This window comes from Arvicanthis niloticus, chromosome 16, assembly GCF_011762505.2.
Source record: "Arvicanthis niloticus isolate mArvNil1 chromosome 16, mArvNil1.pat.X, whole genome shotgun sequence".
NCBI lineage: Eukaryota > Metazoa > Chordata > Mammalia > Rodentia > Muridae > Arvicanthis > Arvicanthis niloticus.
The window spans coordinates 24,683,326-24,700,753 of NC_047673.1; the positions used below are offsets into that span (position 1 = coordinate 24,683,326).

Consider the following 17,428-nt stretch of genomic DNA (forward strand, 5'->3'; position numbering starts at 1 on the left):
CTCTCTGCTGTGTCATGGTGAGCCATGCTGCTCATAAACCAGGAGGATAACATGACCTGAACTGAATCCGTGGCACAGCGCGGTGCTTTATAACTGAATTTCACTGACCACCTAAATAATTCATTATTTTTAATGAATTTCCTCTGTTCTGTGAGTAGCTTTAGCAAGTCAGCTAAAATCAGCCCTTATAGACTGGGAGACAGCAGAGAAAGTTTTCAAGTAAGTCCATTTAAAACTTGCTTAGGTGTCTCCTTTTCTCCTTCTGTTTATTACTCTTCCTTCATAAAGGCTGAGATGAAATTTTATAGGACTCATTCTTAAGTGGGCATTCATGGTTGCCTAGGCAGCCTCTCTTCTGCACTAGACTCTCTTTATCACACTAATAAATTTAATTCAGATAATGATAAGCCAGTTCCTATAGTGGACCCAATCAGCCTATAGGTAATCTCCATTCCCCTTGCCACAATGACCCTGAAACTCAGGCCTAAAACCAAAACTATATCCTGAATTTGCTTTAAGAACAAAATACAAGACTCAAATCCAATCAGACACGAGGGAAATTTTTGAGATGTCTAAGAATATTTCTAAAACTAATAATCTTCTCTTTTAAGAAAATGATATAAAGTGATGGTTTCCTTATCTCAAAAAAACAAAAACAACGACAACAAAATATGGTTTGAGGATGAAGCTCTATGGTAGAACACCTGTAGAGGATGCACAAGACCCTAGGCTCCAACCCCAGCACTGGAGAAATGATTCAAAACTTTAAAAAAGAAAAATAACTAAAAAACAAAATGACTCATCAGCAATGTCAGAAACTAATGTTAACTTAAGTTAAACACTAAATGCCATTGGTGTTTAACTTAAGGCCAGAAAGCCTTGCATTGGACTAAAATTCAGCACTGCTGGACCAGAAGAAAAGTCCAACAGTCTCTTCAGTACGTGGCACTGGAGAAACGGGGCATCCACTTACAAAGAGAGCAAGCTTAGTGGTAGAGCACTTGCCAGGCACTGAAATAATAAATAAATAATAAACAAACAAACAAATAAACCACATTGTTCTAAACTCTCCCTGCTGGATACACCAGAAAAGAAATGAAATGGGCACCCAGGAGCTACACCTGCTCCATCTGCTCCCATGGGTGCGGCAGCAGTACTCACAACCGCCAAATATGGAACAGCATGAGAGGCCGTCAGAGGATGAATGGACAAGGTCAAAAAACGGGCGGGGGCGGGGGGAGAAAAGAGTATATGGGGGCTGACGGAGAACGCTGGTGCCTCCTACGGAGGTAGGCCCTGGTCTACCTTGAGAGAAAGTCTTTCATCATCCACCCCTGCGTACACCAGGCTGGTCTGGAGGCTGCTGGAGATGTCCTCCTTCAGCTCCCGTTAGAGCTCTGGCATGATGGACCACAGGATCTTGACTGGCTAGTGTGTGGATTCTGGGAAATCGAACTCATCTGCACACTTGGACAGCGAGCGCTTTATGCTCTAAGCCACGTTCCCAGACCAAAGGTCTATTCTTAGAGCTATGTGGGAATAGTAGGTCTAGAGATCTGACGTACAGCATTGAGGATTCCAGTTAGTCATACTGCACCACATACTGAAGTGTTACTAACAGTAAAATGAGCGCTCTCACAAAACAAAAGAAAAACCTGTCCTATGGAAGGAAGGCCATGGCGTTCATCTCCTTAACGACAGCAGTCATTTCGCTATGCGGGTGTGCATCAACACATTATGCTGTGTACCTTAAATAATAGATCCAGATAAATAGAAAAACTTGACACGTAATTAAAGAGGCATTCCTAATCTTTGAGAAAGAACAAGTTATGCAATAAATGAAGCCAACAAAACCAGCTATAATTTTGATATACTAATATTGGCAAAACTTTTAAAAGTTTAATTTTTAAAGGCAATTTTCAGGACAGCAAGTGCTAGCCCCACCACCTTGAAAAATGTTCTGTAGTCGCCATCAAAATGTTAAACAGCCAAACTTTCGGGTTAGCAATTACACATTCATATGAAAATACAGGCACGCGTGCCCCAAAACAAACAATGTTCATTGCACAGTTTATAAGAGCAAAGCTACTGAAGTAATTACTATGGTAAATTAATAGTCAAATCGTGGCAAGCCTGTGACATTGAATACTGAGTAGTGAAGAAAAGAATAAAATGGACCTCTGTGTATTAACAGGCTCTCTAAGATACAAACTAGGTGAAACAAGAAAAGCTGTCAATGGTACCTACCATTTAATTGTAAGATAAACTAAAATTCTGTACTTTCTTGTCTCTGAGAACTCAGAAAGTACTGACTATGTGACCTAAGCACACCCTCCACCTCCCCAGCTGCCACCTCAGAGACCAAGTTGAATACATAAGTTTAAGTCTCTTTTTAAATAGGGTGTAGTGTTTGCATATAACATACACACATCTTCCTGTATACATTAAAACACCACTGAACTTCTCAGACATAACAATGTGTTATGTAGTTGTTATACTGTCGTGCTGATGAGAAAATAGTGTGAGAGAAAGTGATTTATTATAGACACACACACGCACACACATGCATGCACACACATATGTACACACACAAAACTTATCTGATATTTCTGAATCCTCAGTTAAATGTGGAAACATGAAACCCACAGACACAGAAGTCTGAATATATACTTAAATGCAAAGAACAAGCCAGGAGAATCTATATTAGTTTAAGAGGTGCCCTTGGGGGCCTGTTCCAACACTCCATCACTTGTTTCTCATCAAGCACGATGTTTTCTCTCTTGTATTTTTGTTCCTTCTCCCACCCCAACCCCTGTCTACATCTTTCTTCCTTCCTTCCTTCCTTTCTTTCTTTTTTTTTCTTTCTTTCTTTCTTTCTTTTTTTTTTTTTTTTTTTTTTTTTTTTTTTTTTTTTTTTTTTTTTTTTTTTTTTTGTTTTTCGAGACAGAGTTTCTCTGTGTAGCCCTGGCTGTCCTGAAACTCACTCTGTAGACCAGGTTGGCCTCGAACTCAGAAATCTGCCTGCCTCTGCCTCCCAAGTGCTGGAATTAAAGGCGTGCGCCACCACTGCCTGGCTACATCTTTCTTTCAAATCAGTAATGACGAGTAATAAACAGTGCTTTATAACTTTTCAAATTGGCATGCCAAGAACAAATATCTCATAAGATTTTAGTTTCAAAAAACAAAAAAGTAAATAAGAATGACAGAACGAAACCGAGGCTGGTTATCTCAGCACTAGGGGTCTCTGTGAGAGAGTGCTTGCCTAGCTTACATGGGGTCTGGATTCAATCCCAGCATCACAAAAAGTAAATACATATGTGCATGCATATTAAGAACGAAGGCAATGGGCCCACAGTACATTTTAATAGCATTACACTCTCCTAAATTTAGCCTTCCCTAACCTAAATGCATTAGCACTAAAACCTTCTGGTTAGAACTGACCTCATCAGCAGTATCAGAAGTAAAACCTAACTGAGGCCAACAGGAATTATTCATGATGATCAGTTCAGGGATAAGAAATATAAGCCAGTTCCTGGTTCTCTGGCCCACCATCCTCTGGCTACAATTCCTGGTTCCCAAGGAGTCCAACAGCAACAATTCCTAGGATTCTACTTCCACACTAAGAGAAAGGACACTTCTACTTCTGGCTAGATGTAAAGGAAGACCCGTACATTCAAGGTTGACACAGGCTGCCATCTTTCTACCCTAAAGGTAACCACCATGAAGATGGTCTCATAGTAGGCCATAAAACAAGGTCAGAAAGATAGTCAAAGCCCAAATGTCTGCAGGCCACTCTGCCTCAGGAAGCGTCACAAAAGAGGTCAACAAATAACCTGCTATGGCTGAAGTCAGCTTGACTCTGGGTTTTCCACTGAAAGTCTTCTTGTTAATAAGATGAAATAATAGCTTACAGCCATCTGTTTTTATACATTGTGCTGTACAACCCTTTGGCTTTCTGCATGCTAAGCACATGCTCTGCCATTGAGCTGCACCCCCGGCCCTAGTAGCCCTGATCTAAACATCTGTCTAGAGCTCTTTTCTTCAGCCATCACGACTCTTCTCTTTTTTTTCTTTTTTCTTTTTTTTTTTTTTTTTTTTCGAGACAGGGTTTCTCTGTGTAGTCCTGGCTGTCCTGGAACTCACTTTGTAGACCAGGCTGGCCTCGAACTCAGAAATCTGCCTGCCTCTGCCTCCCAAGTGCTGGGATTAAAGGCGTGCACCACCACCGCCCGGCACTTGGCTCTTCTCTAATGACAGGTTGCTCAAATTTTTCACTACAAACATCGTTCTGTGCACTTCCTTCCGTACATGGGTATCTTTAACCCTTATTTCCATAGAGTAAGCCCCTAGATATGAAGTTACAAGGTCACAGAGTACTTTGGCTTTTCTGCAAGAGGATTTTCCTCATAATATATCTGGGATTCATGATTGTCACCATCAGTGTCACAGCCATTTTTGATTACAGTCTACCATCTTCTCCTGTCTCCTTGTCCACAACCTGTGTTGCCAAACCTCCAAAAAAGATAATGTCTTCTGATTTTCAGTACCTTTTCTCAAATTCTTGTTATTACCAGGAACTGAGATAGCCCACACTCTAAATGCTATATATCCCACTCTGTAGCCAACACCCCTACTCCTCAAGCTTATTCGCTGTAAGAAGTTCAACTCCAACAATCTTTTGACCCACTATCTCCTGCAATTCAATAGTTTTCACTGTCCACACCCCTGGGTAGTTTTTAACATACATATATATGTGTATATGTGTATGTGTGTTTAACATATATATGTGTGTATGTGTGTACATATATATATGTACACACATATATATGTATATATACACACACACATATATATATACATACATATATATGTATGTATATATATATATACATATATATGTATATGTATATATATATATATATATACATATATATGTATATATATATATATATATATATATATATATGGTTTTGGAGACAGAATCTCACTCTGTAGCCCAGGTTGGCCTGGAGCTCACTCTGTTGCCCAGGATGACCTCAAGCTTATGGTGATCCTCCTGTCTCAGCCTCCTCAGTGTAAAGACACAGACACGGTCCATCATTCCCATCTCCTTGCCTTGCTGACCAGCTGAAGTTCCAGAGTGTTAACTAGTCTCTTGCATCCAGAGTGTTAACTAGTCTCTTGCATACTCCCTTAGCTTCATGGCCCTTCTTGGTTTTATTTCTCCACTGAATACTAACCCTAACTGAAGTAAAGGAAGTTCCCCCCCATCACTCCTGCCTCCATGATAGCTGCTGCATCAGAGGTTCACCTGAGCTGACTGGTCTCCCCTTTAAATCTGACACTAAGGGAGTCATTTGTACTTCCTAGCAATCTACACTTTTCCCTTTACCTACTTACTACCCTCCCGACCTAGGATGACAATTTTATAACTTTCCCTTCTTCCTTAAGCCTATCGCACCTCCTTTGCCACCTTCATCCTCAGCTGATGACCTTGCTTCCAGCTGCCACAAGTTCTCAGTCTGAAATGAATCATCTTACTGTGCCCATGTATTCTACTGTAACAACTGATTTCATTTGGAATTGGCTGGGTTTCACTGGCATGCGGAACCCAGACATTTGCTCAAGAGCAGTACTGGGGATCTAGCCTCAGTGGTAGATCCCCTGGCACATGTGAAGCCCTGGGTTCCATACCAACACATTCTAGGAAGGAGAAGAGGGGAAGAGGACCCCCCCTCCTTGACCTCAGATTCAGGCTCAGACCAGAAATTATACCAACAGCAACCCTACTTTGAGTAAATCCTCCTTCCCATCCTTGCCTTCATGGTGACAGTCTTAGTTTAATCCAGAGAATTTTGGGAAGGTGGGGAGTGATTGTTTTCTTTTTTGTTTTTGTTGTTGATTTGAGACAGTATGTTGCTGTGTAGCCCTGGCTAGTCTAGTATTCCTGTATACTACTCATGAGCCTTGGACTTTCCACAGTCCTCCTGCCTCAATCCAAGGACTGGGAATACAAACACCAACGTGCCTAGCTGTACCTATATAGCTGATGGACATCCTGACAGTCTCAACTCAAAACAGTAGCCAGAGTGGTCCTGTTTAAATGTAAGGATTAAATAACATGACCAAGTAAAATTTAACCCCAGGAATACAAGGATGATTCAACGCAAGAAAAAATGGCCAATATGATAACTCATGTTAGAAATATAATAGGAAAAAAAACAACAGGCTTATCTATATTTACACAGAAAACTTACTTGATAAAATTTAACAATTTTTCATGATTTTAAAAATGTATAGAACAATAACAAAAGGTAATTTCTTCAACAATTATAGCAAAACAGCAATTATACTGACCCTGCAGAAAACACCAAACAAAACAACTTTTTCCTTAAAGATACCCATTTTTACCACTGCTACTTTTGAAAGTTCTAGACAGAGAATTTAAGGGGCACCTGTGATAGTTAATCTTTATTGTCAACTTGACAGGATCTGGAATCAACCAAGAGATAAAGCACTGTGCACATCTATAAGGTATTTTCTCCGTCAGGTTATTTGAAGTGGGAAGACCCAACCTAACTATAGGTGGCACCTTCTGGTGGGAGCCAGATAAAGGAAAATCTGGGATGGGGGTTGGGGGGGAGCTTCACCTCTTGCTTCATCACCTTCAAGTCTTGCTGGTGAGTTCATTTGTCCTGTTGACATGGTTATCTACACTGAAAGTTCATGTGTCCTGCTGGTGCTAAGTTAACTGCTGTAACATTCCCTCACTGATAGCTGAAGCTTCTTTGGAGTTTCAATACAGACTGAAGACCGTTGGCTCTCCAAGAATCACCCGGGGCTGCAGCACTAGGTTGAGTCTGCTGAAATACGCAGTTTCCTGCTCTGAGCAGCTACAGAGTTCTCCGCCTCTACAGTAAAACTGCCATTGGAGAAATACCCAGGCTGTAGCATATAGGCCAATCTAATGAGTCCTTGTTTAATATAGATTCACTCTATTGGTTCTTTTACTCTAGACAGTGGTTCTCAACTCCCTTTGGGAGTTGAACAACCCTTCATAGGGGTGGCCTAAGACCATCTGCATACTCGGATATACATTATGATTCATAGCAGTAGCAAGATTACAGTTATGAAGTAGCAACAAAAATAATTTTATGGTTGGGGGTCACCACAATATGAGGGACTATATTAAAGGGCCGCAGTGTTAGTAAGGTTGAGAACCATGGCTAATACAGATGCTAAACTAAAAGGAAGTAAAAAACTATTTCTATCTTAACGGACAGCACAACCCCGCGTGTAAAAACCTGAGGAAACTGATGAGGAAGCTTCTAACCCTAACCAAAACACTCAGCAGAGCTGCAGAGTACAAGGTCAACACAGCAGTGTCAGCTCTTTTTAATGTACCAAAGCGAATCATCCGAAAGAAAGCAACAGCATTTACAATAGCACTTAAATTAATAAAATATCTAAAAATAAATGTAACCGAGCAGGTTTAAATAAAAATGACTTGTTTACTGTAAGTTACTTTTCCACATGTAAAAAAATGAAGTTGAACCCTTAACTCAAACTGAATCTAAGATTAACTCAAATATAAGAGCTAAACCTTTTTTTTTTAAAGGGGGGGTTTAAAATAAAATTAGCAGAGAATAGGATGAAAACAATGCATGCCTTTGGAAATAGTAATAAATTTAATGTATTAACATATATAGATAATAAACTGAACATCATCAAAATTTCACACTGTGTGAAACATTGTCAAAAAGTGAATAAGTTCCAACATAGAACATGCCTATTGTCCCAGCATTTGGTGAGCAAAGGCAGGAGGATCTTGAATTCAAGGATAGCTTGAGCTACATACCAAAAAGCCTATCTCAGCATCCCCCAAAAAAGTAAAAAAAAAAAAAAAAAAAAAAGATAGATTATTTGAAATATATATATATATATATATATATATATATGATGACAGTTTCATGTTCAAATGAAGAACTCCAACAGCTAAACAAATTAAAAACTCAAATTTGAAAATAGGCAAAGGACGGTATTACATTCTTTCCCAGTGAAGAGCGGCCATTAAATACATGGAAAGCTGCTCACTGGCATGAGTCATTAACCAAAACCCAAATACAAATGCAACCCAAAACAACAATAAGTTACTACCCATGTCACCCTCTAGGAGGACTACGATAAGAAGGGATAAAAAAAAAAAAAAAAAAAAAAAAAAAAAAAAACCAGGGGAATAAGTTTTGACACTTATTTGACACTTCGTTTCTGGGGAAACGAAGACACTTGTGCATTACCACTGTGGGAAAGTTCGGCAGTTACTCAAAAAGCTTATCATGGAAGCCAGAAAGTCCCATATACAGATAAATGTCAAAAAAAAAAAAAAATTAAAACAGCGTCACAGATATACATGACAACATTCAGGGCAGCAGTATTCACCATAAACAAAGGAGAAACCAACCTATTAATAGTACAAAGGATAAGCAAAATATTCCACATAGACATGATGAACTATTCATTCATTAATTCATCCGTAAAGTGGAAATTAAGTTCAGTTATAAACCACAGCATAGATGGACCCTGAAAACACACTGAGCCACGGCTGTGAGGTACAAAAGGACAGATATTTATGGTTCTATGTACATGAAGTACCTGAAATGGATAGATTCATAAGTGATATACTACAGATTACTGGGGCCTGGGAAGAGGAGGCCATAGAGTTATTACTCTATGGTTATAGAGTTTCTGCTTAGGATGAAGAGCAATTTCTGGAAATAGGGCTAGGATGTGACGTCACTGGGTTAGGAGCCTGATACCAATAATAGGTATTTAGCATGGGCAATGCCCAGCATCCAAAAGCAGGCAAACAAGAACCCAAATCAACAACAAAGAACATTATAGAAGTGGACAGTGGCGACATTTGCACATATAGAGCATAATTTATTATCACTGAACTGTACTTAAAATTATTAAACTGGCAAATTATAGTGTGTGTGCGTGTGTGTGTATGTGTGTGTGTGTGTTTCCCTGACAACTCGCCAAGACCTTCCCAACTCTTCAGAATGACACACCAGATTTCTAACGTAGTCAATGAATCCTGCACAATCTCTCTGGTCTCTACAAGCAGGCTCCTTTTCTCTACCTTAAGGGCCTTTCTGGGTTGTTCTTACTACAGGCAGCCTCCTTCAGGTTTGCACTTTCTTTCCCCTTGCACACAAAGTGATCTCTCACTTCCTTCACAGTGAGGACCCACTGGGAAATTATACCTCCTAACCCCCACTGGCCCTCTTTCATTTTCACTTAGACAATACTGCACTTGGCATTTTGCATGTCTCTTTCCGCTAAATTTTAAGCTCAAAAAGGGTAAACTTTCTCTGTTTTATTCATTTTGTTATCTCTGGTGCCTTCAGCAGCACTCAACAATTATATGCTGAATTCATAGAGCTGGGATGCCAGTCAATAGGAGAGCGAGCGCTGTATCAAGCAGATAAGCAGTCCCAGTCCAGGGTTCCATCCTCAATGCAAGAGGATGCCAACCGAGGGGAAGACTAGTATTCAACGACATCAAGTACCAAACTGCCCTATAAACCGCAGGCGTTGCATACAATCTCTAATAAAAGATCAGGGAGGCATGACAGGGTAGGCCGTATTATCTTGACACAGCGTGGGCTAAAAGAGGGGCTACAGAAGAGAAATCCCTTCTCAACAAAGCCAAAGGAAAACTAAAGCCTAAATTATTGTTATTTGGGAACTCTGGATTGGCATCCTAAAAGATATTTTTGCTCTCCAGGTTTTTACATATCAGATCTATGAAAGAACGAGTCACATTCAACAAAACAAATTGCTCATTGGTACAATGACTTGACCTTAAGAGATCCAAAACAATTTGCTCAATCGTGGGAAGCCTGTTGCTTCCCCTGCCTCAGTTACCAGTGCAAGCGTGACTCTAAGAGCACTCACTATAAAAAGCAGCTGGGGCGGAAGAGGAGGGAAAGCCAACTAGCTGAGGGGACCAGAGGAGGCCTGTGGCTCAGAGGCCCCTTTCCAGGGGATCTGAAGGAGAAAGGAGACAAGGCTCCCTTTCCAAGAATCTCCCCAACACAACCCCAGGAGAAAGCCCCGTGGTCGAGAGGGACAAGCGTCTAAGAAGCGTAAATATAGCCTAGGGTACGCAGAGGGGGAAAGCAAAAGCGGGGAAGACACGTTACCCTGGAAAGAGCCAGATCTACGGGTCTTCTCCTTCAGCAGGATGATTTATGAAGGGCTGAAAACCACAGCCCACAACCCAGGCATCGGGCGAGGCCTCACCTTTACTAACTTTATATCAACTGGCACCTAGATACACTTCTGGTCTGGAGACTGCCCTTCCCTGCACTCCGCCCGCGGCCCCGCCCAACCTCTCCCAGCCCCGCCGCCCTCCCACCCACCCACCGCAGCCATCCCTGTCGACCCGCACAGCGCGCATGCTCAAAGCTGACGGGCCGCTGGGCACGCTGGGAAGTGTAGTCTCAACGCAGGTGCCAGTGAGCCGCGGCAAGTCACAACGCTCCCGCCACCTCTCCAGCCGGCTCTCACGCACGCCGGGTCCCCGCGAGCTGGGCTGCCGTCAGGGCGCGCCCGGAGGCTGAGCCCGAGCCCCCCTCTTTCCGCTAGCGCGGTTGGGGAGGCGGGGTCCGAAGCCCGGCCCCTCCGGCAGCTCCCCGCCTCCCTCCCGCCCTCCCCGCGGCGTCGGGCCGGTGCCCGAATCCAGGCAGCGGCCGCAGGAGGCGCGGCGGCGGCGGTGGGCGCCGCAGGCGATGCCCCTGCCCCGCTGCTCCGGCGGGGGGCAGAGCGCGCGGCGGCGGCGGGGAAGGAGGCGGGGGGCGGCGGCTGCGGCGGAGGGGCCGAGAGCTGGCGGCGGCGGCGGTGGTCGTGAAGGGCATCGGTGACGGAGATGATGTGAGTGTCGGCTGGCTGGGGACCCCCGGGGCTGCCGAGCCCGAGCTGGGCGGCTGGCTGCATACGGGAATCGGAACGGGAGGCCCGGGGCGGCCGAGGGATGCTGCGTGCGCGGTGCAGAGCCGGCCGAGGCCGGAGCGCGAGAGCCGGGCCAGAGTGGGGGTTCCGGGCGGCGGCAGCGGGGGCAGTGCGGACCCAGGGGCGTCTGCGATTGTTCTCAACACCCCTCCCCCATCCCACCCCGTGTGTCTGTTTGTCACTTGCAGCTGAAGATGGAAAGAGCCAGGCGAAGGGGAGGCGGCGGCGGCGGCCGTGGCCGCGGAGGCAAGAATGTAGGGGGCTCTGGCCTAAGCAAGACTAGACTCTATCCCCAGGCCCAGCATTCTCACTACCCCCACTACTCCGCGTCAGCAACCCCTAATCAGTCTGGGGGCGCATCCGAAATCCAGGAGCTGGCCTCCAAACGAGTGGACATCCAGAAAAAGAGGTTTTACCTAGACGTGAAGCAAAGCTCCCGGGGCCGCTTCCTAAAGATAGCTGAAGTCTGGATAGGGAGAGGCCGGCAGGACAATATCAGAAAGAGTAAACTGACCCTCTCCCTGTCAGTAGCAGCAGAGCTGAAGGACTGTCTAGGCGACTTCATCGAGCACTATGCCCACCTGGGCCTGAAAGGCCACAGGCAAGAGCATGGCCAGAGCAAAGAGCAAGCCTCCAGGAGGCGGCAGAAGCACTCTGCACCCTCCCCACCGGTGTCAGTGGGGTCAGAAGAGCATCCTCACAGTGTCCTCAAAACGGACTATATAGAGAGGGACAATAGGAAATACTACCTGGACCTAAAGGAGAATCAACGAGGTCGCTTCCTAAGGATTAGACAAACCATGATGCGGGGCACTGGCATGATAGGTTATTTTGGCCACAGTTTGGGCCAGGAACAGACTATTGTCCTCCCAGCGCAAGGTATGATTGAATTTCGTGATGCCTTGGTTCAGCTGATCGAAGACTATGGCGAAGGAGACATAGAAGAACGAAGGTGTGGAGACGACGACCCACTTGAACTCCCAGAGGGGACCTCTTTCAGAGTGGACAATAAAAGGTTCTACTTTGATGTGGGCTCTAATAAATATGGAATTTTCCTGAAGGTAAGTGAGGTGAGGCCGCCTTACCGTAATACTATTACTGTTCCATTCAAAGCTTGGACAAGGTTTGGGGAGAATTTTATCAAGTATGAAGAAGAGATGAGGAAAATTTGCAACAGCCATAAAGAAAAGAGAATGGATGGGCGCCGGGCCAGTGGTGAAGAACGAGAATGCCTGGACTAGCGTGAAATTGAACTCCAGCAGGCAAAGTTTAGAAATCAGTAATTGGCTAAACGTACTGATCCATAACCATGACCATTTGAAGAAGTTTCTCCTCTTTTGGGCCCTTTGTTATTAGTAATACCTCTAATAGTTTATACTTAAAGGAGTCTGATTCTCATGTTATGTTATGCATAGATCACTATAATTCTCATGGGAATTCCAACCTCCCCAGAGCCAAATAGTTTAGCTGCTTCAACTGCTCCAGACTATTGAAGTATGCAGATCGGCACAAAGTGTGACATTCTGACCTTTAATCACGATAACTAAGATTTACATTGCACTATATGACAGAATCTTGAAAATGATGCATAGACTTAAATACGAAAGTGTGAATTTCTATTTATCAAATCCCACCCCCAAAGAAAGTCCCATAGGTTGTTAAAAGTTCATACTTTGTTAAAAAGTTGCTAGGTTTACCTGTAGGACAGTTACCACAGAAACAAATTGGCCTGGAGTTTAGTAGATTTCTTTATGAAAGTACTAGTATATAGCTCATTGGAATATATTGCTCATTAGGTAACTGAATATTAACTAGTACCACTAAAATACAAATCTTATTAGATAATTAGACCTTTAAAGTACAATGTCATATTTCTTAACAGTTACTATATACAGTGTTACATAATTTCAAATTTTGTGGTAACCCTACAGTTTCAGTTGCCATATCAAAGCCATGGAAGTGTTTTTTAATTCATTATTCTTAGCTAACTGGGAGCTAATCTTCTGTTTCCTATTCTAAATATTTTATTGCCTTTCTAAAGGTACAGAAATGATGCTTATGTCACTGTTGAGAGGGGGGCTTCACCCAGTGGCTTTGTTATGGAAATTTTGATGTGTTAGCCATTCGTGATAGTTTAGAATCCTTTTTTTTTTTTCCCCCTAAAAGCTGTCATGAACTTTCAAAGTGTGTTTTATGCTTTCCCATTCATGCATAGTTGCTGCACCTGGTGACTGGTGTAAAATACGTCTACTGATGTATTTTAGTAGGGCTCCTACATTGACTGCCCTTAAAACCATCTCAAACTTACAATAGAAACCTGACTTTAACTCCAGAAGAAAAACTTCTTCTTTTTTTTTTTTTTTTTTTTTTGCTGAGAAAACAAAACAAAAAAGAGCATTTTGAATTCAAATACAAAATTGCAGTCTGGGAAATGTAATATTTGGAAACAGTATTGGTTATAAACATTTAAAAGGAAAATTCAGGCATTTTCCAAGATGCTCCTTAAGATTCTTAAAGAGGTTTGGTCTACACAAGACGTATCCATTGTGCTTGCCTGTATTAAAAATCACTGTCCAGAAAGTGCCACCTGAATTTTGAGACACTCAGCAATTTTTAAACAAGTGGGTATAGTATGTACACCCACCACGTCCCTTATTAACTGAATGAAATTTCATCTGTTGGGCTACATCTTATTCTAAACGAAATTGTGTTTTGTATGGGATCAGTGACGGCTCCACAATGAGTCCGTGTGATCATATTTAAGAGACAGACACTGACTTCAGCTCCCCAGATACAGTTCTCATGGGTGAGAGCGGGCTCCAAGGTCTGAGGTCAGATGTGGCTCTTATCTGATATGCTCTAAGTAATTCACAATTGCTTTGAACAATTTTCCCTCCAGAATTTTCCTGTAAACACATTAAGGTCACTGAGGAAACCATGGGACGAATTAAGATTAAGTTCATTGGCTTTTGTTAAGACCAAGCAACTAGTAACCCAGACATACATACTGATGTTGGTTGCAGACTCTGTTTCACATTTCTCCAAGTACTATGATGGAATCTCCCTCAGTTCACTACCATTGTGAACCATCTGGATCACCATGGACCAACTGAAGGTTAGAAGAAAATGTTAGTACTAGCGTTAATAGCACATGGTGGGTGTTGAGACTGTAAAAGTAGCAAGGACTTTTAAACAGTCCTAACTGTAAGATAACGTAACTCTGTAGGCTTGATAGGGTGTAGTTTGGGGTATATGAAGGAGTGGTGTGCACTTGAATTACTGTACTACTGATTGTTATTGCTGCCCATCATAGTGCCTATTAATAATAATCAACCTGTCAGATTTCGGCAAACGGGAGCTGTGAATATTCCATTACTCAATTGTCCCGATCACTATTGCTGTGAGTATCTACTCGCTCTTAAAATCTTATCTTCCTCTTTTGAAATATTTATATACGTTAGGACTAAGTGATTTCTTTTTGGTTTTTAGCCTGATGAGGTTTAAGTGTGTATACACATATGTGTATACACACACACACACACACACACACACACACAATACTATGTCAGACATGAAGATAAATATATTTAATTCACTGTATATACATATTATTAGCTTCATTTCATATTAATTATTTAAGTAAAGGACTAGCTAAATAGCCAGATTTTCTACCTTATATGTATACTTCAAAGTTCTTGCCATCTCAAAGCTACAGATTGGGTAGATAATATATATATATATATATATATATATATATATATATATATATATATATGTATATATATATATATACATATATAAAAACATATATATGTATATATATATATATACATATATAAAAACATATATATGTATATATACTGGCAATTGAATATACTCTAGAAGCACTAAGACTTACCAATCCTTTGTTTACCTTTTCATAGTTAATATATTCATTGAAAAATGGTATGATGCTATGATTTTTTGATACTTAAAATTCCCAAGAGTTCATTAGCCATAATTAAGTGTGATCCAGTTCAAACATATGGACTTAGGATGTGTATTGCCATGTATCTTATAAAATATAAGCTACTATTTTTATCTGTGCAATATAAATTTTATTTATTGTCATTTGTAACATAAATGGAGCTGCAAGTGTACATGGTATTCTTCAAAATAACAGGATCCTTGCCTTGAAGGCATTAAACTCTTAAGGAAAATGGATGCTAGAAGTAAAAAATGAGCATTGAAGTTAGTAACCAAAATTACTAGTTCACTGTATAATGCTAAAACATTGATGATGTTTGCACATAGTAATTGAGCATAATGTGGACAGACTCCAACTGTAATAATATAAGCTAATAGTATAAAATCTGGAAACGGGTTCCTCAATAGTTGGCAGTGTGCTCCTAGCAATTAAAAGCAGCGCTAATATGCTGCTTATATGCAAAAGATGCAATGTATTATAAAGATATTCAAGTTCTGCCACATTTTGTTATTTTCCTTCTTAAAGCCCCAAACTGCCATGTCCCTTAAACTTGAGTCACACACAAGCTTATTTGCACTAAAGAGCATGGCCAAAAAAATAAATGACAGGGTGGAAAAGCTATTTAGAACCTCTTGAAATGATTGGTTCTAATGGGGGAATTTCACATTTGTCTATTTGAAAGCTATATGGTCCAGGCAGACAATCTGTCAGTTCACTAATTTAATAATGCACTTTACCTTTTGTATATAGAAGATGCACATTTATGCCACACGACAGGCAGGATGTGTTTCCGTAACTATGTAGTTAGAATCTGTAGGACGATCTCTTGCATGCACATGTTTGTGTTAGAACTATTGTAACGGGTGTCCGTTAAGGCAGCGTAGTGGAGAAGGGCAAAAGATGGTTTTAAAGCAAATCTCAATTCATTTAACAAGGAATTTTAAAGTAGATTTTGAATTTGTAAAAAAGACTAGAATAATATAAAACAATTTCTAATCTAGATTAGTGTTGCAGTTCAGACTATATCTACTTGAGACTTCCCATAATACTCCAAAAATTAAATTGAAGAATCTGGTCAGATAACTTTTTTAATAATTCTGTTTCATTGTTAATATGTGTTTAAGTTACTAATAAAAAGACAGTACATGTTACAGCTCTAGAATCAAAAGTATGGTTAGCTTACGTTTTAAAAATCACCAGACTAAAGAAATAAAGTTTCAAGTAAGGCATAGAAAGAGCGTAATAAGTCACTAAAACTTAAATAGGATGTTTCAAAATCTACAAAAGTATTAACCTTCAAAAACTCAAAAGAGAACTAGGGGATTCTGTGTATCCTTCTACCCTGAACACATTTGAAGATGTATATTTGAAAACTAAATAATTGTTGCTTAATAATAGGTCGTATGTACTTTACTGAGAAAACACTGTGTACTAACAATTCATCAAGAGTGTGCTATATTTATTGCATTCATTTTATATCTATACATAAGAAACATATATAGTCATCCTATCTTAATCTAATCATGTATTTATATTGTAATTTTGCAAATATTTTCAGTAAAATAAACATTTATCTGAGCTGCACAGTTTGAAGAGGATGAAATTGGACTAAAATCTCAGATACTTATCTTTAATCAGCAGCTACCATTGAAAACTGATGTATTGTCATTCCTTGAGATTTATTTTACAGTTTACTTAATATTTAAATGAATGAGGCTTAATTTGAGTTTTAATTGGTTATTTGAAAATGAGTTCTTTTTTCTTTCTTCCTTCCAAACAACTTTGACTGAAACATGAAATCCTCTTCCAAACTTTAGGTAAGGGCTTTGGTGAGTCACCACCTAGTCTGAAGTCTGTCTTTACCAAACACCAAACATCTTTGGCAGGATGTTTTGTCAAAAGAAGTTAACATTGATTCTGTGCCTCCAGAATGGTACAGATACAAGATTTGGCATTGCCAGATAAGATTCATTAAAATCTTTCTGAAGTTTCCTTAAAGATTTCTTGACTTCCATAGAGAAATTGTGGCTAATGGCTAGCCTGTCAGAGGAAGGGAATAAGGAATTAGCGTTCTGCTATAACCATCTATAGTCTACAGTACTATAGCACCGGAGTACAGGAAAAATGTATTTCCCAATTCAGTATCTTATGAAAATTGTTTTTTAGATCACAGCAAGTCTACCATAAAGAAAATATGATCAAATATACATAGGTAGACTTTAGGGGAATTTTTTACTATTTTCTTATAAAATGGGGGAAAAATCAGTCTTTGTTCTTAATCTGATGTGATTTTTTCAGCCATGTAAGTTTATTTTAGTGGTAAATTTTAACATTTTTGAATAGAGAAAACTATTCCCATAGCACCAGACATATGGACAGAGGATGTAGCTTGGTTGGAAGAATATTTGCCTAGAATGCACAAAGCCCCGGACATGATTCCCATAC

General features: G+C 40.8%; 2 protein-coding genes across 11 annotated transcripts in view; one reads left to right on the top strand and one right to left on the bottom strand.

Annotated features, from left to right (window-relative positions):
• Positions 1–10,577, bottom strand: part of Wrn (WRN RecQ like helicase) — a 128,842-nt gene extending 118,265 nt beyond the window's left edge. For 3 of the 6 annotated variants that reach the window (XM_034520582.2, XM_076914007.1, XM_076914008.1), the window contains exon 1: positions 10,209–10,385. Coding sequence is in view for 2 of the 6 variants with exons in the window: in XM_076914006.1 (XP_076770121.1) it covers positions 10,432–10,440 (9 nt within the window). In the remaining 4 variants the exon portion in view is untranslated. Of the gene's footprint in view, positions 1–10,208; positions 10,392–10,431 lie in introns of those variants that run through there. The other 3 variants (XM_076914006.1, XM_076914005.1, XM_076914009.1) reach the window with 2 other exon arrangements.
• Positions 10,578–10,790: 213 nt separating this feature from the next.
• Purg (purine rich element binding protein G) overlaps positions 10,791–17,428 on the top strand; it is a 30,778-nt gene continuing 24,140 nt past the window's right edge. Inside the window, exons 1-3 of one of the 5 annotated variants that reach the window (XM_076914010.1) lie at positions 10,791–10,938; positions 11,205–12,077; positions 13,916–14,131. In XM_076914010.1, the coding sequence (XP_076770125.1) occupies positions 11,211–12,077; positions 13,916–14,101 (1,053 nt within the window). In that variant the 5' untranslated portion in view covers positions 10,791–10,938; positions 11,205–11,210 and the 3' untranslated portion in view covers positions 14,102–14,131. Of the gene's footprint in view, positions 10,939–11,204; positions 14,132–17,428 lie in introns of those variants that run through there. The other 4 variants (XM_076914012.1, XM_034520594.2, XM_076914011.1 and 1 more) reach the window with 4 other exon arrangements.